The sequence below is a fragment of the Cotesia glomerata genome, linkage group LG10 (genome assembly GCF_020080835.1).
Source record: "Cotesia glomerata isolate CgM1 linkage group LG10, MPM_Cglom_v2.3, whole genome shotgun sequence".
Classification (NCBI taxonomy): Eukaryota; Metazoa; Arthropoda; class Insecta; order Hymenoptera; family Braconidae; genus Cotesia; species Cotesia glomerata.
This window is the reverse complement of record NC_058167.1, coordinates 13160463-13182993: the sequence shown is the minus strand read 5'-3', so window position 1 is coordinate 13182993 and position 22531 is coordinate 13160463. Positions and strand designations below refer to the sequence as shown.

Sequence of the window (22531 nt, the reverse complement as noted above, 5' to 3'; positions counted from 1 at the left end):
ATTTTTAAAAAGTATCAGATTTCTCTCAATTTCCTTTTCAATAGTACTAAAGTTGGCCGACGTGTTTTAACTTATTAAATTGGAACAAAAAAAATTTTTTTTTTAAATTGCACTTAAAGTTTTTTACAAATGAAATTTTTTTTCTTATTTTTTTGTGATAATTTTTTCAATAAAAAAAATTATAAAAATTTTTAGATGTCAGCTAATTTAATTTTCATTATCATCATATAGGCTTAAAAATTGTTTTTTATAAATAATAACAGTCAAAAATATAAACAAAAATTAATTTAGTAGATATTTGATAATTTTAAGAACTTTTGTAATAAATAAATTATGGCAAAAAAAAATTAGAAAAAAAAAATTGATATGTAGAAATTAAAAAAAAATTAAAACTGCAATTTTTTAAAAAACAATTTTTCGGAACAAATTTGTTTGTTAAAAAAAAAAAATAAAAAAGTGGTTAAGAACTATGAAAATTAAAGTAGCAGATATTTGATAATTTTTAGATTTTTTTTAAGAAATAAATTACGGCAAAAAAAATTGACGTAGAAAATTTTAAAAATTAAAAATGCAATTTTTTAAAAATAAATTTTTAGAACAAATTTGATTGTTACATAAAATTAAAAAATGATCAAGTGACTGCTAACTTTAATGTCATCTGCTAACTTATGAAAATTAAGTTAGCTGACATTTAAAAATTAATAAAATTTTTAACTTCCCGCTAAGAAAATTGAAAATTTTCAAAAATCGGGAAGTTATTGGTTTTACCTCATTTTTCGAAAATCGAGTTTTCATCAGATCTCGACGTTTTGAGGTCCTAGGAAGCTTTCCTGACTATTCCCGCGAGGGTGTCACTACGTCTGTATGTATGTGTGTGTGTGTGTAAGTATGTAAACCTCTTATAACTTTTGAACGGTTGAACCGATTTCATCGCGATTGGTGTCATTCGAAAGGGCTTCGCCAAACTTAGATTTTCTGTTAATTTGAACCGATTCGGACCGATAGATTTTGAGAAATTTGGAGAAATCTAAAAAAAAGTAGAAAAAAAAATTTTTTCTGAAGTGGTTTTTTTGGGATAACTTTTAAACGGCTCAACCGATCGATTCCAAAAACTAATCAGCTCTTAACCTTGAAAAACCACGTCGATCGCCGCCAATCCGGTCAAAATCGGTTGATTCGTTCGAGAGATATCGTGAACGAAAGAAAACCGAAAAAAGTGTTTTTTCAGAGTTACTCCGAAATTTCTAGTTTGACCAATTGAAACTTAGAAATTATTTATAAGGCTTAAAAAACTACGTAGAATGCCGCCAACCGCGTAAAAATCGGTTCATTCATTCAAAAGTTATTGCGGTATGAACATTCAAAAAATAGTGTTCTATGAAACCTCTATCAGACTTTTGAGCTAAAAGAGCTCAAAAGCATAGAAAAGGTATCTTTTTGAGCTCGGAGAGCTTAAAACAACACACAGATTGTACTTTTGAGCTTGAAGAGCTCAAAAAAGCGGCCAGGTATTAACGGAATTAGCGGGAAGTTGCAGGGATGGCCTTTAGGGTCAACCGTTTTCCTAATTTTTTTTATTGAAAAAATGATTACAAAAAAATAAAAAAAAAGTTTTCACTTGTAAAAAACTAAAAACTGTAAGCGCAATTTTTTAAAAATATTTTTTTGTTCTAATTTAATTATTAAAAAAAAATTAAAAAATTAAAAACGTCGGCTAACTTTAGTATTATTGCTAACTTTGATGTTATAAAATATAAATATGAAAAAATATATTTAAAGATTGTCATAACCACTTAAGAACTTCGGATTGACCCTCGGATTAAGTTATAACCGAAATAACGCTTTCAACGTAAAAAAGCATAAGCGGCTTTCAGTTGTTGAGTGCTCATGGTTATATCTTTATAAATGTAGTCACTTTACGCTGCTCCATATATTTTATACAGATTTCCATAATACTCATCTATTTATCAACATGATATATCATTCCCTTAAATATTTTTTTTATTTATATATTTGTATTCACATTTCCACTGACCTTGTTTATTAATCTTCTTTCAACCTTCAATATTTCTGTCAGATTTTAAATTACGATTTTTCCGTCAGCAGTCACTAATTCCATGGTGGCGCCATCTTGTTTCAGCTTCAACTTTTCTGAGATTACTCTGCCGGCAAAAATTCTTCTAATGATAAATAAGGGAAATAATCTACCGATTATTTGTTAGTGCCAATAATGATAATAATAATAATAATAATAGTAGTAATTTCTGTGTTTATTTACTTTAAACCGTAAAAATATAGTTGGAGTTTCAACAAGTGGAAAAATGTTTGAAAATCATCCAATTACGGATAACACAATGTCAAAAGAAGATTATTTATTATTACGGGCTAAGGAAGCTATGTCCACTGACATTTATGCTGCTAAATCATGGCTAATCACTGCTAAATCATTATTTCCACACAGTGCTAAAGTTCAGGTTAGAATTATGCCGACAGTAAAAAAATAATCAAAGTATTTTTAATAATAAAATAAAATAAAATTCTTTATTTTAGTTTGAAGCTTATCGAATTGAAAAACTGTCAAAAAATGTCAAGGAAGCAGCGAAGTGTTTCAGTGAAATGTAAGTTATTAATAACGATCAAAAATACAAAACGTCTAAATGAAAATTAAGTTAGCCGATATTTAAAAAATTTTTTTATTGAAAAAATAAAAAAAAAATTCATTTGTTAAAAATTAAAAAAAACTACACGTGCAATTTTTAAAAAATATTTTTTAGTTATAATTAAATAAATTAAAAAATTAAAAACAACGGCTAACTTTAGTATTATAATTTCTAATTAATGTAATAGTTTTCAGAATTTTTCCGAAAGCCGGGAAATTTGGACAGAAATCGAATCAATAACTGCATGTTTAAGATCTGAAAAACCAGATGCAGATTGTGAATTATTATGTCAAATGTTCCAACATATCCCTCAGGAATTACAGCACAGGTTGTTGATAATGACAGCTGATCACAGTGAAGATACTATGGAGCATTGTAAATTATTGTTATTACTATTAAAAAGATTTCCGCAAACAATTCCAACCCACGGAGTAAGAAATCACCAATTTTGATTATTCAATAGGGTAGAAGTCCCGTTTTTGGCCACCTTAGCACCGTTTTTGACCAGTTAACATTTGAATTAATTTATAAAAAACTAGCAGTCCGCCCCGGCTTCGCACGGGTATTTAACAAAAATTTCAACATTAATTATGATGTGATATAGCCTATATTACCCGGGGATAGTGTAGCTTCCCAACAGTGGAAGAATTTTTCAAATCGGTTCAGTAGTTTCGGAGCCTATTCGATGCAAACAAACAAACAATCAAATCTTTCCTCTTTATAATATTTTCATTTATTTATTTATTCAATTTTTATGTCAAGGCAAACTAGCCGAATGACAATAATATACATAATTTTTATAATAAAGTACACGTATAACAATATTAAATATATAAGACTAACATCATCATATTTTAAGGAAGTTAATAATTTTGAATGATTTAATAATATAGTTGCAAAATTCAATAGTACTGCACTATTTATAAGAATGAGAACAACAATAGAATCAATGAGCAATATTTGAAAGCTAATTTTTTCAATGGTAACATATTAGATACTTTAGTAATTTAGAATGTAAATTTTGGATTTTAAATTTTTAAATGGCCTGTTTGACATTTATAGTACATTTTCTCGTTCTAGTTTCACAAAAAATTCAAAAGCTTTATTTTTGAAGGAGTCTAGGCTGAGTGATTCTATGACTTCAGTGGGTAGCTCTTTCCAGATTCGAATTGCAGAGATTACAAATGAATGCTCGTAGAGATTGTAGTCGAGAAATTTGGCATTTTGAAAAGAATGTTATTAAATTTCGCTGCAATTCTGTCAGATCTTCTGATATCAGATGGTTCTTCTATAAAAAGACTCCTAAGGAACTTGGTTTCACCCGAGTTTAGAAGCTTGAACATAAAGCAAGCTAAAGCGTAAAGTCTTTTGGATTTAATTGTGAGCCAATTTAATTTATGCCTGTAAGGAGTGATATGTTCATCACGTCTAAGATTGAATATGAATCTGATAGTGTTATTCACGAGACGCTGCAGTTTGTAGTCTAACTTTTTTGGTGAATCAAGAAAGACTAATGAACAATATTCAATTATTGGGATGATAGTGGACATGACTAAGAGCTTGCGAGTGGACGTAGAGAGATTATTTCTCCTATATTTCAGGCAATTTAACGTAGCGTAGACTTTACGAGTAGTATGAGCAACATGGACATCCCAAGAAAGATTTCTGGTTAGGTGAATTCCCAAATGCTTGGTTGTATTAACATAGGGTATTACATTTCCATCTATAATAATTGGAGGAAGATCACAGTTGTCTAAGAGCTTGAGTCTTCTGTTACTTCCAAGAATCATAACCTTAGTTTTTGTAAAATTTATTTCAAGGCCAACTTCTTTAGCCCAATCAGCTACTGCTTCCCATCAGTCATAAGTTTAATTGCAGCTTCATTCAAGAGCTTCAAATTGGGCTAGATGGGCTAAATAACTGTTTATATTGAGACTTAAGATGTTTATTGATGTACTGGTTACAATAGGCTGATCAATATATTAGTATAGATTATAATATTATAACCATATTTTTGTTGAATTTTAAAAAATTTATATTAAAACAAATTGAGTTTGTAATGGTTTATTAATATAAATTCATTTCTATCGTTTATTTGAACAATAAATGACCGTAAATGGTACAGTGGCCGTAAACGGTACTTCGACCCTATCTCTTATTTTTGTCATGATATTTTTTTTACATTAACATTTTTATTATTTTTAAATTAACATTTGTATTTTTGTCATGATGTTATTTTTTTAGCCAAGACTGGTCGAGACATTACTGACGGCAGAAAAACACAGCCACCCAGGACAAGCAGTGAATGGATTTCGACGTCTACTAACTTGCGATGCATTGCCACTGTTGGGAGGAGCGCCTGTTGAATTAAGCCCGCGGTTGAGTTTGCGATTGCTCTGCAAAGCAATAGAATTCTATCTAGCTTACATCCAGCAGCCGCTGGACTCGCAGATCCAACAGCCTTGGGACAGACTGTTCCAGGTGATGGAAGTGATGGGCGCAAAACTAGGCTGGGAGTTGGGCAATCTCTTCGCAACGTCTTGGAACCAAGAATTGTACTGCGAAAGAATTCAGCAGTACATAAAAACACACACTAACGTTTTAAACGACGAACCAACAATAAAACAATTGTCGATATGTACAGTTGTTGTATTAATTAGGATTTTAAGTGGACATTATAGTAAAATTAAAAATGACGACGTGCCTTATTGTCTCATCGAAGCTTTTGCTGAACCATTCCCTTCTTCGGGTACTTTTTCAATTTTTAAAACTAATTTATTATTTTTTTTTTTTTTTTTTTTTTTTTTAACTAATTTATTGATTACATTTTTTTTTTCGCAGAAACAAAGATGAAAAAACGTAAGAGAGAAGAGGGACCAGGAATAGTTCTGACTAGCGATGGAGAGTACGACGGGCAAGGATTAACCTCAGCAGTAATGCTGTGGGATATTTTACACAGTACTGAGTACATGCAAAGAGAAATAACGAAGCTCAGTCAACAAATGCATCTTGAAACTTGGATAAATCCTTTTCTAACAGACGTTGCTGTGTATAAGGGCTTGCATCACGAATTGCTAGCAAGGTTACCGCAAGATACCAGTGGAACTCTTGCTGTACATTTACGCTTAGCCAGCACTTATTGTTGTATCAAAGATTACGGGGTACGATATTTATTCTATTTATCTATTAACGATAGACCGTAGTAAAAATATTTTCTAAAATTTTATTTTTCTTATTGCTTTTTAATAATAATTAAGAAATGACCTTGTATCTTGTAAACTATTGACATTTTTAAAGATATAAGCTCATCCCGATATTACAATCATCGAGACCTTTCATTTGAGTACCCACATCATTTTTTCATATATTTATATATATATATCAAAATGCATGTGGGTACTCAAATGAAAGGTCTTGATGAGTGTAACATCGGGATGAGCTTATATTTATAAGAATGTCAATAGTTCACAAGATACAAGGTAATTTCTTAATTACGTTAAATTGCACTGTACTTTCTTAACTATTGCAATTTTTAAAGATATAAACTCATCCCGATGTTACACTCATCAAGAGCTTTCATTAGAGTACCCACATGCATTTTGATATATTTTTCATATATTTATATATATAATATATATAAATATATAAAATATATGAAAAAATGATGTGGGTACTCAAATGAAAGGTCTCTATGAGTCTAACATCGGGATGAGCTTATATCTTTAAAAATGTCGATATTTCACAAGATACAAGATTTCTTAATTATGTTAAATTGCACTGCACTTTCTTAACTATTGACATTTTTAAAGATATAAACTCATCCCGATGTTACACTCATTAAGAGCTTTCATTTGAGTACCCACATGCATCTTTGATATATTTTTCATATATACATATATGTAATATATATAAATATATAAAATATATGAAAAATTGATGTGGGTATTCAAATGAAAGGTCTCGATGAATGTAACATCGGGATGAGCTTATATCTTTAAAAATGTCAATATTTCATAAGATAAAAGATCATTTCTTAATTATTATTAAAAAATAATGAGAATAAAATTTTTCAAAATTTAGTTTTCATAATAATTAATTGATAATTTAATTCTAACAGGCTATGTTGGACTACATTGTGATGATAGCAAGCTCGTTGCCTCAAATTCGAGGTAAAGTGTCTAACAAATTGGCCATCCCAAGTTTAAGACACTTGCACTATTTACCGCTAGCAGAATTACCGATTCTTCAGTATTGCTCGAAATTACTATTAGCTGGTATTAAGGTAACTTAAAATTTGATGATTAAATACTTGACTTTTAATCTCGATTGTGATTATTAATTTTTACAATACTTGCAGCATAAACTGTCAGTAGTAGGAGACACTGGAGACTGGGCGATAGGAAACGCTTTGGTTCTCATGCAAGTGGACTGGCCTCAAGAGTCTAATTTCTTGGGAATTATTACCGATCGAATACATGCTAACAAAGCTTTTCAGTATCCACTCTTCCTGGATTATATTATAAACATTGATATCCTGGAAGAATTGACGTATTTGTGGACAGAACACGGTGGTGGAATTTCTTTGGACATTGCGATTGGGTCAGAAGTACTGCAAAATAGGAGAATTACCACTAGAGGTGCTGACAAAGGCGTTCGTGAAGAAATCAGACAAGCGATGAGAAGACAAGCGGCTCGAGACTCTGTAGATTCAATTAATGAGTTGGTACAAAGGTTTATTGTTAATGAAAAAGTTGCTCTGTTACACAGTTTAATGATGAAATAATATCTACATTATTTTACGATCAATTGTTGACTTTTATTATTTTTTCTCTTTTCCATATTTATTCTTTCAATTATTTTAATTGTGTTAGAAAAAAAAAAAAATTTTAATTTTGATTTTAAAAAAATTTTTTCTTACCATCAAGATTATTAATTTAACAAAAATTACCTTTGAATTATTTTTTTTCTTCATCTGATAAATTTTAAAATTTTTATAACAAATCAATTTAGATAAAAAAATTTTTTCATAAAAATTCGCACTTATAATTTTTCTTTTAATATTATAGATGACATTTTTTTATAATAATTTAATTGTTATAAAAAATCTAAAAAATTTTCAAGTGTTGACTTAAACTTTAAAATAGCGCTAGATGGTGTCAATAGTCACTCCGTGGTTTTATTGTCATTCTCACATGTTTATATTTTGAAAACAATGTCGCTAGTCAAAAAACCTTTAAAATTTATAACTAAGTACACATCAAACGCCGAAGAAATATGGAAAGGTTTAAACGGTGTTTTTGCAATTTACAAACCATCCGGGTTTTCTACTTTTAAAGTAAGAGAAATGTTGCAGGCACATTTGTGTACAGGTTAGTTTTTCTCTCTCTTAATAAATTTTTTACCTTCAAATGAAATATATTATAAAAACATTCTAAATTTTTCAAATTAAAATTAACAGTCTTGATAATTTTGTAATTTTTTTGAAAAAATCCATTTTTAATTTTTTTAAATTTACACATGTCAATTTGTTTTTAAATTATTGTTTGCCATAATTTATTTGTTACAAAAATTGTTAAAATTTTTAAATATCTGCTAAATTAATTTTTATTTTAGATTTATAACATAAAAATTAATAGCCTTGACCATTTTTTAATTTTTTGTTAATAAAAAAATTTATTTTGGAGAATTATTTTTAAAAAAATACATTTTTAATTTTTTTAAATTCCTAAATGTTAATTTTTTTTAAATTTTTATTTGCCATAATTTATTTCTTAAAATTAATAAATAACAGTTGAAATAATTTTTATTTTAGATTTATAACATAAAAGTTAATAGTTTTTAACATTTTGCAATTTTTTTTAACAAACAAATTTGATTTGAAAAATTATTTTTAAAAAAATGCATTTTTATTTTTTTTAAATTTTTTCATGTCAATTTTTTTTAAATTATTATTTGCCATAATTTATTTATTACAAAAATTGTTAAAATTATTAAATATCTGTTAAATTAATTTTTATTTTAGATTTATAACATAAAAATTAATAACCTTGACCATTTTTTAATTTTTTGTTAATAAAAAAATTTATTTTGGAGAATTATTTTTAAAAAAATACATTTTTAATTTTTTTAAATTCCTAAATGTTAATTTTTTTTTAATTTTTATTTGCCATAATTTATTTCTTAAAAAAATTCTTAAAATTACTAAATACCTGTTGAAATAATTTTTATTTTAGATTTATAACATAAAAGTTAATAGTTTTTAACATTTTGCAATTTTTTTTAACAAACAAATTTGATTTGAAAAATTATTTTTAAAAAAATGCATTTTTAATTTTTTAAAATTTTTTCACGTCAATTTTTTTTAAATTTTTGTTTGCCATAATTTAATTGTTAATAAAATTCTTTAAGTTACTAAATATTTACTAAATTAATTTTCATTTTAGATTAATCGGATTAAAGTTAGCAGTCTTGACCATTTTTTAATTTTTTTTTGACAAAAAAATTTGTTTTAAAAAAATGCATTTTTAATTTTTTAAAATTTCTTCATTACAATATTAAAAAAAATTTTTTTTTGCTATAATTTATTTATTAAAAAATTATTAAATATCTGCTAAATTAATTTTCATTTTAGATTTAAACCAACTAGATGTCAGAGAACCGGAACCATTTGTCAGGATAGAAGGCGAGACAAACAAAGAGTTGACTATCAAAGTAGAACCTAGTTACGCTGACCATGAATTAGTCATTGGACCCAGGTACCAGCCATCAGAAATGAAGATGCACCATGTGAATTACTTGTCAAACGAAGCATCCGGAATCCAGCTTTGGGGAGTAAATAAAGGAGCTCTTATTTGTCATCTAATGAGAAAAGCCAATTCTACTAGGTTTTACAAAGTAAAAGGTATTTTAGGACAAGCCACTGATAATTATTTCACAACTGGTAAAATTGTTGAAAGATCTACGTTCAAGCAAATCAAAAGGCATCACGTTGATATGATTTGCGCTTCAATGCAATCATCCCATCAGAGAAAAATGTTTGAGTGAGTAATTTAATTTTTATTATTATATTTATCGTCATAATAGTTATTTATTTATAATTTAATTATTCGACAGATTATGCGGCCTAGATATTCAGTCACAAGCGGCTTATGATTTAGCTGTTCAAGGTCCAATTCGTCCAGCGGATAATAAAGTTCCGATGCTCTATAGTATAAAATGCATTGCTTTTGATCCTCCAGATTTTACTCTAGGTAAAAAACAAATAATTTACACAGAATAATCATCTATAATTACAAATGATTCATAAAAGATTAAGAAGATAGTAAAGTAGTTTATTATTCCAAGTACTAGAACAATGAAAATAATTATTGTTGATAATTAATTTTTTTTGTTAGTAATTGATTCCTAACAAAAGTAGTAAGATATTTTATAATATATTTATTAATGAAAATTAAATTAGCCGACATCTAAAAATTTTTAGAATTTTTTTTTGTTGAAAAAATTATTGCAACAAAATAAAAAAAAAATTTCATTTTTAAAAAACTATAAGTGCAATTAAAAAAATATATATATTATGAAGAGAATAAACAAAATTTTGTGGCCAGTGTATTTATATGATAAGTATTTAGGCTGCATTTGAAAATTCTCTATCTATAGATACATAATTCAGAAATGACCTTGTATCTTTTGAACTATTGACTTTTTTAAAGTTATAAACGCATCCCGATGTTACACTCATCAAGACCTTTCATTTGAGTACCCACATCATTTTTTCATATATTTATATATATTATATATATAAATATATGAAAAATATATCAAAATGCATGTGGGTACTCAAATGAAAGCTCTTGATGAGTGTATCATCGGAATGAGCTTATACCTTTAAAAATGTCAATAGTTAAGAAAGTACAGTGCAATTTAACATAATTTAGAAATGACCTTGTATCTCGTGAACTATTGACATTTTTAAAGATATAAGCTCATCCTGGAGTTACACTCATCGAGACTTTTCATTTGAGTACCCACATCATTTTTTCATATATTTATATATCTTATATATATATATATGTATATATGAAAAATATATCAAAAATGCATGTGGGTACTCAAATGAAAGCTTTTGATAAGTGTAACATCGAAATGAGCTTATACCTTTAAAAATTTCAATAGTTAAGAAAGTACAGTGTAATTTAACATAATTAAGAAATTACCTTGTATCTTCTGAAATATTGACATTTTTACAAATATAAGCTCATCCCGATGTTACACTCATCAAGACCTTTCATTTGAGTACCCACATCAATTTTTCATATATTTATATATATTATATAAGGTAAAAGCACCAATATATGATCATTACCAGTATATGATCACTCCATGTATTTGTATATTTATATTCACAAATATAGGTATACAAATACATGGAGTGATCATATACTGGTACATGATCATATATTGGGGCTTTTACCGTTTATGTATATATAAAAAATATATCAAAATGCATGTGGGTACTCAAATGAAAGCTCTTGATGAGTGTATCATCGGGATGAGCTTATATCGTTAAAAACGTCAATAGTTAAGAAAATACAGTGGAATTTAACAAAATTTATTATTTAATAAAGCAAAATTTCATTTATTTACAGTTCAGAAGTCACGGAAGTCACATAGTGACTTTTAATAAATAAAAAAATTTAAAACGTCGGCTAACTTTAGTATTATAATTATTACATAAGTAAAAAATTCTTCTGATATTTAATACCAATTTTTTTTATTTCAGAAATAGTATGTATCAACGAAGACGACATGTTTCTAAAAACTCTCGTCCACAACTTAGGTTTAATGTCACGAACCAATGCAACTTGTAGTCAAATCCAGTGCTATCAATTCGGAATATTCACAACAAACTTAGGATTGCTGAAAAGAGACTGGTCAATAGAGAATATAATGAGAAACTTATTAATAATCCGCAGAATATTGAGCAAAAATAAGTACTTATACTGCGAAGATAATCAAGAAGCAATTCTACGGGAGTATTTTGAAAATAAACAAAAAATTTAACTTAGATTATCTATATTTATATCAATATAACAGAAAATAAATGTACATTGTTTCATATTATTAATTTAAGTCTCCACTATTCACTATCATCAGAAGCATCCCGACTTTTCCTTCTCCTCCTCTCGCGCCTTCTTTGGCTCCCTGAATACTCCTCATCGTCCGACTTCTCAGCAATTCTATCTCTAGACTTAGGCCAGCGCTGCATCTTCATACTCTTAGCAATAACGCGTTTCTGGTGATCCAGCTGGGGAAATAATTCCTGAGAATTTTCCAGAGCTTCCTTAGCAGCGTTCATCTCAGCTTCTTGAATACTGTGCCCTGAAGCTTTAGCCAGCCTCTTTCCTTGAAAATAAACCGCGACTGTATAAACCCTTGTATTAGTCGGTCCCTTGCACTCAATCACTTTATAAACCGGAATGTCCGGCTCTCCACCGTCCATAGTCCTCAAAGTCAAGCAGCACTGCTGAAGCTTACTCTTCGGGTCGTTCCAGTCTTGATTCATAATAAAATTCTGTAACCTAGGGAAGAAACAGACATTGCAAAAAACATGACAAAACTCCAAGCCTTTATCAACATAAAGCGCACCAAGAAACGCTTCCAACAAATCAGCTCGATCTTTAGTCTTCAATTCCGCTTTGGGATTCCCGTACAACGCGTACTGCGTCATTCCCAAATCATCGCAGACAACAGCTTGAGTTTTATTATTAACCAACGAGCTACGGAGCAACGACAAGTGTCCTTCATGATGCTCCGGGAAATATTTGTACAAATACTCTGACACAATTAATTGCAAAACAGTATCACCTAAAAATTCAAGCCTCTGATTTGATCCGAGAGTCAAATTAGTGTACCCGATACTCCTATCAGTAAAAGCTCTGGCTAGCAATCTAACATGTTTAAATTCGATCCCGATAGATTTTTCAAATTTTGTTAACTTTTGCAACAATTCAAAGCTCGGAATCCACTGCCTATCTCCAGTAGGCTCCTGCTCTTGAAGCGGATGCTTCGGATAATTCACCCAAACGTTTCCTAAATCTTGTTCATTTTGAAATAAAGTCTCTCCAAAAACTCTGTCGGCTACATAAATTCCTCCATCGAGGAACAGCGACCCCATAAGCGCCTCAAAGCAATTAGCCATCGCGTGTCTTAGTTCCAAATCATGACAAAGATCGCTTCCGTGAGCGTAAAGCATGTACTGCTCTAAATTCAATTTCTTTGCTAGCACAGCCAAGTGTTGATTCTGAACAATAGCAGCTCGATAAGTAGCCAAGCCTCCTTCTTCAAGATCAGGGAACATATGGAACAAGTGTATCGAGGTTAGAAACTCCACAACAGCGTCTCCAAGAAACTCAAGTCTTTCATTGTGCGCAATTGAAGACTCAGTTTCTTTCCTAGCGCCGAATCTCGACATAATATTTATTAAAGTATTTATCCCACGCTTTCTGGTGTTCATATAATGAATCCTCCGGTCGCCGTACTCGGGCTGACTAATTCCGCAATTGGTTAGCGAGTTACGCGCATGATCGGGATTAGTTCCGAAGTTTTCGCGGTAGCTGGGATGCGTTAGAGCGAGTTGCAATAAATAGCGGTTCTTAAATTTGTACTTTAGAGTTCCCTCAAGGTTGTCCAGGGATTTATGGAACCTCAAGTGGCACACCAGCACGGGGATGAGCATCGCGTGCTGAACCATGTCGCACATTATCCCAGTTCGGAAGAACCCTTCGGAACTTACATCGACAGTCACGTCCCGCTTCATTTTGCTCTGAGTTCGCAGCTCCTGGAGCCGATTTTCTTTCGCTTCTAACTTTCTCTTGTCCTCGAAAGAAGGTTTGGGCATATTGGCCAGCAAATGTCGGAATTTAACGTAGTCTCGCCAGGCTTTTTGGTAATCTGCGTTCCCGGCGTAGCTTAATTGAGGTGGTCGGATTCCGAAGTGAACTATCTCGGGGTAAGCTGTGATTCCAGGAGGCTGGTCTCCTTGAGTTCTATCTAATTGGTCCACTCTAACACTGCAAGGCTTCTTTCCGGGATAAGTTACCACCATTCCTTTTACTAAGTCTGCATAATTTTGCCACTCGTACTGAGGCATCGCTATAAGACGGTCTAATTCTTCCGCGTCGATTAAAGGAGTGCTGCTTTTTATTAAATAATTCAGGACTTCGTTCATCGATAGTATCTCTTGTCCTTTATCAGGGAGATCTCGCACGAACCTGGGCATGAAATGGAACTGACCACACCCGGTATAATTTTGCGCGGAATGTAAATTGAAATCTACGAGCTCTAAAATTTCTTTAAAAAGATACTCTTGGAAGTAATTTAATTCATTTATTGTAAAGTTCTCCGGGAGTTTTTCTTCAATGTACAAAATTGTATACTCGATATTAAATCTTATCACCTTGCAGGTAGGTAGCTTTACAAGCGGAAAGTGGGAGAGCATTGAAAATCCTTCGAAAATAAACTCATGCTCGTCGTGTTCGATAATAGTCGGGGTTTTGGTTAAGAAATTTGTAGGGGGGCTTATTGTGATCCGGTAGTGATACAATTTATCAGCGTTATTACTGTCCAAGTCACAATTATAAACAGATCCTTCACCAGCGTAAATTCCGTGACGAATTCCCGATCGGCGAGATTTAGCGCTGCATCTACACAGCGGACCGTCGTTCATTTCTCCGGGATCATTGAACCACATCTCTGGATGCAGACGCTGAGGGTGCTGTTTCTTGGCCATCAATTCCTCCATGGTACGGTCATCATCATCTATTGAGCTATCGCTGTCGCTGTCTGAAGAACTGCAAGCCTCAGATTTGTGTCTACAGAGCCTTGCTTTGGTTCTTCGAGGGGGTGGCTCGTAAGGCGAGTGCTTGACTCTGGCCGCATTAGCTCTGTCCAAAAGCGAGCGTTTAAAATCGTCGGTAAGTTCTTTGAGCTTGGAGGTAGCTCTCATGATCTTTGGGTTGTTTTCATCTCTAGTGTAATATAAATCAGCGGGAGCTGCACGTGTCCAAACTTTTTTGTCACACTCGAGAATCCCTTCGGGACCTAGTTCGTCAATTTTTTTTTCAATGTCGTAACTAGTCGCGCAATAATTGCGCCGATATTTTTCTAGGAGCATTTCGCGTTCAGTTTTCTTTTTTCTAAATGCTCTGGAAGAATGAGAAGCACTTCGGGGAGACTCAGGAGTCCTGGACCTTCTTCTGCTTGACCTGGAACTTGAATAATCATCCTTACTCCTGCTTCGGCTGTGACTGTCGTCTCTCCGCGATTTTCTTTCAGTTTCTTCGCTGGAGTACCTGTCTTTACCATCACGATCGTTGTAGCGATCGCGGTGCTCCTTACTGGTGGATCTACTGACGTAATTCGGAGACTTAGAGGAAGTCCAATCAGATTTTCTGTCCGATATTTGCGGGTCAGTCTTTTTCTCTTGGTGGTAGTTTTTTTTTAAAGGCTCAGAGTTACTCCAGCGGTCTTTTTTAGGCGTGCTTTTCCAAGTACTGTCGGCGGGTGAGTTACTCCAATTGTTGGTACTGCTGGTAGTGGATTGCCAACAATCTGTTGAGTCATATGACTTCCATTGAGGATTAGTACTCGCTTCGGCAGTGTAGTAGCCTTGGCTTGGCTCAGGGTAGTTTTGGTAGGAATAAGAGTAGTTGTTTGGGTATCCGGAGTAATAAGGATTGCTGGCGTATTGATTGGAGTAATTACTGTTGTTTATTATTGGAGGTGGGGTATTCATTACTGGAGGCGGTGTACTCATTATTGGAGCTGGAGGATTTATAACTGGAGGTTTTACTATTGGAGGTGGCGGTACATTGAATGACGGTGGAGGGTAGATGAAGTTGGGTGGAGGTACTGGTATTGGCGGTGGTACTGAGTAATAATTCACTTCTGGTTGGACCCATGTTGATTCTGTTGTGGCTGGGTTCATTTTTTATATTTACAATCTGAAATTTAGTATTTTTAATTATGAAAATTTAAGTAGATATTTAATAATTCTAATTTAAAAAAAAAAAAAATTGATATGCAGAAATTAAAAAAAAAAATACCATTTTTTAAAGATACATTTTTAGAAAAAAATTTGTTTGTTAAATAAAATTAAAAAATGATGACAACTAACTTTGATGTCATCTTTTAATTGTTAGCATAGAATTTTTTTTTATTCATAAATCCTTAATTAGTTTTTATGATGCAAAAATAAGCTGATGCTTGGTTTAATAATTCTTAGAATTTTTTTAACAAATAAAATAGTGCAAAAAAAATTATAAGAAAAAATTGACATGCAGAAATTTAAAAAAATAAAAATGCAATTTTTTAAAGATACATTTTTAGAAAAAATTTGTTTGTTAAATAAAATTAATAAATAGTCGTGACAGCTAACTTTAATGTCATTTTTTAATTATTGATTAAATTTAGCACAGAAATTTTTTTTATTCATAAATTCTTAATAATTATTTATGATTCAAAAATCAGCTGATGGTTATTTATGGTTTTTTAGTAAATACGTACTAAAAAAATGTATGCTAATAAATTAAGATTATTGAGATGTCAATATACAAAACTAAAAATTATTTTTACTTCTCAAGATTTATTTATAAAGGATTTTGATAATATTGACACACTTTAAACAATAATGAAAATTAAATTAGCAGATATTTAATAATTTTAAGAATTTTTTAACAAATAAATTATGGTAAAAAAACAATTGACATGTAGAAATTTTAAAAAATTAAAAATGCAATTTTTTTAAAAGTAATTTTTCAAAACAAATTTTTTTGTTAAAAAAAAATTAACAACCGGCCAAGACTGCTAACTTTAATGTCATTAAACAATAATTTTAATTCCAGCTCTAAGAAAAAAAATTATTTCATTTAAGAATAGCCACTCCTTATAATTATTTGTCAGTTTAAAAAATTCAAAGAATTTTACAACACTTGCCAATTTTAATATCATAATTTTTTTTTTTTTAATTTTAAATATTAGTTTTTTTTACTATAAAAAAATAATTAAAAATAATTTAAACTTACGTGTGTTGAAAATTTATAACTTAAATAAATAAATAAGTCAGGTTACTGAAAAGGATGTAAATAATACAATAGGTTAGGTCACATATTCGAACTAAAAATGATTGTTGTATTTATTTGCGCATGCGCAATTAATAATGCGCATGCGCAATTAATAATGCGCATGCGCATTAATAAACTTGTGAAACTTTTGTGCAAGTGAGAGTGTCATGTGTTTTTCAATTTTTCTAAGGATCAAGTAACAAATAATAATAACAATAATATTTATTGTTACTATTATTATTATGGCAGCTGTATAATCGATTTGTTGATATCGAATTCCAGCTGTTGGTGTTGATAACTTCAGTTTGTTCTATGACAGCATGGGCGTTCCTGTTCTTTGTGCTATTTCATTATCAGTGCCAGTCTAAGCAACAGTAATGTGTCAAGTATTTTTTTAACATTAGCTAAACAGCCAAAGATTTTATAAATATATTGCTACTTTATAAAACAAAAATAAATTATAAAATAAAAAAAAAAGTTCAAACAAAATGACGGGATAAAATAGTATTTTTTAAGAATGTTAAATGACAGCTGACCGCCAATTTATATTTTGTTACTATTATTTAAATCAATAGCAAAAAGTGAAAATAAAATTTTTATATTAATATTTATTGAGGTGAATAAAAATTAAAAATGTATGAGTGTATTACCTATATCTGAGTAAATGATACTTATAATTACATAGATTTGTTTTATGTATCAAACAAAGAGAGATACTTATTTTTTTATGATTCTTACATGCAACAACAAGTCATATGACCTTCGGATAATTCACTAACTTCTGAAGCTGAGTGATTGTGTACAAATAATGAAACATAGAAGGAAGTCCAGCTAATTTATAATAATCAAAACTTAACAAGTAACAAGTAATTATTTTATTTTAATTATTATATTTATGACACTGAAATTAATAATCTAGTAATTTTTTTAATAAATAAATTATAGAAAAAAATTTTATTTTAAAAAATTCAATCATTAGAAACTCTAAAAAATAATAAATGCAATTTTTTCTTTTTAATAATATATGAAAATTAATTTAGCATATATTTAATAATTTTAAGAATTTAATGAGAAATAAATTACATGTAGAAATTTTAAAAAATTACAAGTGCAATTTTTTTTAAATAATTTTTTGGAACAAATTTTTTTTGTTAAGTAAAATTAAAAAATTGTAAAGTTATAGTCAAAACTTAACAAGTAACTAGTAATTATTTTATTTTAATTGAATAATCAAATTGAAATTGACAAACATCTGATTATTTTTTTAATAAATAAATTATACAAAAAAAAATTTATTTGAAAAAAGTCTATTATTAGAAGCTCTAAAAAATAATAAATGCAATTTTTTTTTTAATAATTAATTTAGCATATATTTAATAATTTTATAACAAATAAATTTTGGCAAAAAAAAATTAAAAAAAATTGACATGTAGAAATTTTAAAAAATTAAAAATGCAATTTTTTAAAAATAAATTTTTGGAACAAATTTTTTTGTCAAATAAAATTAAAAAATTGTAAAGTGACAGCTAACTTTAATTTCATAATAATTTTCTAGACCTAGTTTATAATTTAAAACAAAAAAAAATTGTCAAGTGTCTTCTGATTTAATAACACTAAAGTTAGCCGACGTTTTTAATTTTTGATTTTTTTTTTAATTAAATAAGAACAAAAAAATATATTTTAAAAATTGCACTTGCAATTTTTCAAGTTTTTTAAAAATGAAATTTTTTTTTCATTTTTTTTTGTAATAATTTTTTCAGTAAAAATAAATTCTATAACTTTTCAAATGTCGGCTAACTTAATTTTCATTATATTTTAATATTTTGAAATAAAAATAAAATAATAATTATTTTAACAGATGATAATTTGATGAAGACGACTAAGTTGAATTATGTCTGGAAGCAATTCATTTACAGCAACTTCACCGCGAAGTGCTACAGCACCAAATAGAAATTCGCACAAATCAACTCTGCTGAAGGTAGTGATCCTGGGAGACGGTGGAGTCGGTAAATCATGTTTAATGAACAGATTCGTGTCGAATCATTTTGACGAACACAGCTTCCATACAATTGGAGTGGAATTTCTCAACAAGGACATTGAGATAAACGGCGAAGCTTATACTCTGCAAATATGGGACACAGCTGGCCAAGAAAGATTCAAAACACTGAGAACACCATTTTACAGAGGCTCTGATATTTGTTTATTAACTTACGCTATTGACGACCGGACTAGCTTTAGAAATTTAGCGTTATGGAGATCGGAGTTTTTGTACTATGCAGATGTGCAAGAAGGCTCTTTGTTCCCGTTTATTGTCGTGGGTAACAAAGTAAGTTTTTATTTTATTATTTTTAATAATGTACTCTGAATTAAATAACAAAGAATTAAATATTAAATATTAAATTAATAAAAATTAATTTAGGTTGACGTAGCAGAGTCTGAAAAACAAATAACAACCGAAGAAGCACGTGCTTGGTGTGCAGAAAACGGTAACCCACCTTTAGTAGAAACGTCTGCTAAAAACGCAACTAATGTTGAAGCAGCTTTTGGTGCAGCTGTCGCAGCTTGGGCTAAGCTAGAAGCTAGACTCGAACGTCCGATTGTAGAGGATACTATTGATCTCTCAAAGCAGCACTCGCCTCAACGTACTAGCTGCTGTATGCCATTGTCTAGTGCCGAGTAGGTGTCTCAAGATAAAATATCATACTTTATTCGTTTATTAATTAATTAATTAATTAATTAATTAATAAAGTAATAATGCATGTGCAAAACTATTATTTAAACTCAGAACTTGTAACTAAATTGGCAAGCCAACAGTTTAACTATTAATTAATTAAACATTTTTTGTGATTTAAACCAAAGTTTTTATTTTGGTGAATTGTGTTAGTTTTTTTGTTTAATGTAGGAATGCTAGGTACAGTTTTTTATTTATACTCACAAACTTTTGTTATTTTACCGGGACTTTTGTTTTAGGTGTAACAAAATAATTTGAAGAAAGTACATGCATGCTCTACTGTAAAAATGCTCATGGTATTGAAAAATAATTATTACGACAAATTTAATGTAATAAATATAAATAGAATAAGAGTAATCTCACGTACCGTCTGATCAAGGCATCAAAGAAAACAAAACTCTTATGTATTATCAATTAATGCTAGGATAAAAGACCTCATTAGTGGCGGGGATTTCATTATTGACACTTTTTTTGATTTTGGTACTAATTTAATTAATAAAATCATTAATCTACATTGTTAAGAGAATAAGAAAAATTTTGTGGCCAGTGTATTTATATGATAAAATGGGTTTTTATAGTTAAATTTGGTATCGTTGGAAAAGTTTTGATAAGTTAAGTTGCATTCGAAAATGCTTTATTTCTAGATACATAATTAAGAAATGACCTTGTATCTTGTAAACTATTGACATTTTCAAAGATATAAGCTCATCCCGATGTTACACTCATCAAGACCTTTCATTTGAGTACCCACATCAATTTTTCATATATTTATATATATATTATATATATGTATATATGAAAAATATATCAAAATGCATGTAGGTACTCAAATGAAAGCTCTTGATGAGTGTAACCTCGGAATGAGCTTATATTTTTTAAAATGTCAATAGTTAAGAAAGTACAGTGCAATTTAACGTAATTAAGAAATTACCTTGTATCTTGTGAACTATTGACATTTTTATAAATATAAGCTCATCCCGATGTTACACTCATCAAGACCTTTCATTTGAGTACCCACATCAATTTTTCATATATTTTATATATTTCTATACATTATATATATATAAATATATGAAAAATATATCAAAAATGCATGTGGGTACTCAAATGAAAGCTCTTGATGAGTGTAACATCAGGATGAGCTTATATCTTAAAAAATGTCAATAGTTAAGAAAGTACAATGCAATTTAACAAAAGTCATTATTTAATAAAGCAAAATTTTATTTTATATTATTTCTAATCTTTAAGATCTTTAGATCAAAAAAATTTTTTATTTTTATTCCAATTGGAACATTTTTTAATTGAAAGAAAAAGTGCCACTAATAGGGCTTAGAGGTGCCACTAATGGGGTATTTTACCTTATTTGTTTTTATGATTTATTTACAGTATTAGATTTTTAAAAGTTCACATACGATCGGCTTGTGATACTCAAGTATAGCTTCACTAATTATTTAACTCATTAATCTTTTTGTATTACTAAATGTTATTATAAATTTGTACATATTTTTAATAATTTTCCACTTCCTTCGGGTAAAAGTGTATTAATTTTGTTTTTTATAAAAAAATTTTTGCCTCAATTAACGTAACAAGTGTAATAGGTGCTTTATCATACACATAAAAAGTAATAATTGAAATAAAGTAAGTGACAGTAACAGTGATTTTTAATTCTGGCTGTTTGTAATGCGCAAATAAAATCATATCATATATATGTAAATCGGTAGTTAAATTCATCACATATTTTTCGGATAAAATCTATTAAATGTTGCGTGTCATGTTTTTTATAAATAAAATATATTGTATTTAATGATAATGATTACGCAAAATATATTTATCTGCCGCCATACGTTTTTTAAATGAAAAAAATAAAATAAAAAATAAGATAATATTTACTGACTGCGCCTTAATGAAAATTTTTGTATTGTAAGAAAATTAAAATAAATAAAATAACTATGCTTGTTTAAAATTAATTTTTTCTGTTTAATTAATTTTTTTTACACTTTATAAAGCTAATTAGATTAGGTAAAAAATTTTATTTATAAATATTTATTATTTTAAAAAATTATATTCAACGAAACTAATAATTTTCTACATACAATTATTAATATACTATGTTTCAATATTTCAACAATATTTACAAGTACAATAGCAACTTTTTTGTAAGATTCTATCCCTCACAATAATATTTGATACTTTGTTTATTTTCAATATATAAATGAATAAATTAATAAATTGATTTAAGTAAGCAGTAAAACTGCAAACCGATATACTAAAAATACTGATAAAAAAGGTTTAATCATTTTCCTCTTTGTACGACATCATTTTCAAAAATATATTTTTATGAAATTCCACATTAGCTAATTAGGCACAATATAACGTACAATAAATACGTTGTCTTTTTTTGTTTATCGTATAAATTGAAAAAATGTTGATAATTTTGTCTTGGATACATTTTCCTGGTCAATTATATTTGTATCGATCGTATTAAGGGGGATAGCCACTGTGAGGATTGAAAAAATAGGTGATTTTCGGGAATTTTTTTGACTAGGACAATAAAGGAATTTGGGGATTGGTTTTTTTTGTTTTATAAAGTATACATTGAAGATCATTCTCCTAAATTTTGATTAAAAAATATCAAGTTATAAAGTTATAAGTATTTTTGTAGAGCGCTAAAAAAATTTCCCACCAGTTCAAAAAAAGTACACGGAAAGAAAAAGATGACACTGAATATCATCCCAGATTATACTCAGTGATATCTGTGGTGAAAAAAAAATTTCAGATACACGGGAAGAATAAAATGACACTGGATATCATCTCAGATTATACTCGGTGATATCTGTGATATCACGCAGTATAATCTGAATTTTTAAGCTACTATCTGAAATTTTTTTTCACCACAGATATCACTGAGTATAATCTGAAATGATATCCAGCATCATCTTGTTCTTTTCGTGTAGTAGTTAAAAAATCCAGATTATAGTGCGTGATGTCTGGATTATACTCATTTTAATCTGGGATTATAC

The 22531-nt window shown here is 29.2% G+C and overlaps 4 protein-coding genes across 5 annotated transcripts; 3 read left to right on the top strand and 1 right to left on the bottom strand.

Moving 5' to 3' along the window:
• Window positions 1-2258: 2258 nt before the first annotated feature.
• On the top strand, window positions 2259-7466 carry LOC123272418 (integrator complex subunit 10). Its single transcript, XM_044739172.1, has 7 exons — window positions 2259-2474; window positions 2551-2618; window positions 2848-3091; window positions 4905-5409; window positions 5502-5821; window positions 6778-6942; window positions 7018-7466. Exons 1-7 carry the CDS (start codon window positions 2322-2324, stop codon window positions 7441-7443), a joined length of 1881 nt encoding a protein of 626 aa, XP_044595107.1. The 5' UTR covers window positions 2259-2321; the 3' UTR covers window positions 7444-7466.
• A 357-nt stretch (window positions 7467-7823) lies between these two features.
• LOC123272360 (mitochondrial mRNA pseudouridine synthase Trub2) lies at window positions 7824-11742 on the top strand. Its single transcript, XM_044739066.1, has 4 exons — window positions 7824-8029; window positions 9292-9700; window positions 9774-9910; window positions 11440-11742. Exons 1-4 carry the CDS (start codon window positions 7873-7875, stop codon window positions 11718-11720), a joined length of 984 nt encoding a protein of 327 aa, XP_044595001.1. The 5' UTR covers window positions 7824-7872; the 3' UTR covers window positions 11721-11742.
• LOC123272359 (ribonuclease 3) lies at window positions 11716-16886 on the bottom strand. Its single transcript, XM_044739065.1, has 2 exons — window positions 16742-16886; window positions 11716-15661 (listed from the first exon to the last, which is right to left on the bottom strand). The coding sequence occupies exon 2, from the start codon at window positions 15643-15645 to the stop codon at window positions 11797-11799; it is 3849 nt and encodes a 1282-aa protein (XP_044595000.1). The 5' UTR covers window positions 15646-15661; window positions 16742-16886; the 3' UTR covers window positions 11716-11796.
• A 105-nt stretch (window positions 16887-16991) lies between these two features.
• Window positions 16992-20030, top strand: LOC123272361 (ras-related protein Rab-9B). Of its 2 annotated transcripts, none has more exons than XM_044739067.1 (5): window positions 16992-17396; window positions 17532-17646; window positions 18639-19106; window positions 19200-19456; window positions 19751-20030. In XM_044739067.1, the coding sequence occupies exons 3-5, from the start codon at window positions 18672-18674 to the stop codon at window positions 19767-19769; spliced, it is 711 nt and encodes a 236-aa protein (XP_044595002.1). In that variant the 5' UTR covers window positions 16992-17396; window positions 17532-17646; window positions 18639-18671; the 3' UTR covers window positions 19770-20030. The 2 variants fall into 2 exon arrangements, with proteins under 2 accessions (XP_044595002.1, XP_044595003.1); XM_044739068.1 differs by having other exon boundaries at window positions 16992-17415.
• Window positions 20031-22531: the final 2501 nt, after the last annotated feature.

Excerpts from the sequence above, each read along its gene's own strand:
- LOC123272360 (XM_044739066.1), top strand. The coding sequence starts at position 7,873 with ATGTCGCTAGTCAAAAAACCTTTAAAATTTATAACTAAGTACACATCA. Across the intron at positions 8,030-9,291 it reads GCAGGCACATTTGTGTACAG|ATTTAAACCAACTAGATGTC; the intron begins GTTAGTTTTTCT and ends TTTTCATTTTAG. Across the intron at positions 9,911-11,439 it reads TCCTCCAGATTTTACTCTAG|AAATAGTATGTATCAACGAA; the intron begins GTAAAAAACAAA and ends TTTTTATTTCAG.
- LOC123272359 (XM_044739065.1), bottom strand. The coding sequence starts at position 15,645 with ATGAACCCAGCCACAACAGAATCAACATGGGTCCAACCAGAAGTGAAT.
- LOC123272418 (XM_044739172.1), top strand. The coding sequence starts at position 2,322 with ATGTTTGAAAATCATCCAATTACGGATAACACAATGTCAAAAGAAGAT. Across the intron at positions 3,092-4,904 it reads AAACAATTCCAACCCACGGA|CCAAGACTGGTCGAGACATT; the intron begins GTAAGAAATCAC and ends TTATTTTTTTAG. Across the intron at positions 5,822-6,777 it reads GTTGTATCAAAGATTACGGG|GCTATGTTGGACTACATTGT; the intron begins GTACGATATTTA and ends TAATTCTAACAG.
- LOC123272361 (XM_044739067.1), top strand. The coding sequence starts at position 18,672 with ATGTCTGGAAGCAATTCATTTACAGCAACTTCACCGCGAAGTGCTACA. Across the intron at positions 19,107-19,199 it reads TTATTGTCGTGGGTAACAAA|GTTGACGTAGCAGAGTCTGA; the intron begins GTAAGTTTTTAT and ends AAATTAATTTAG.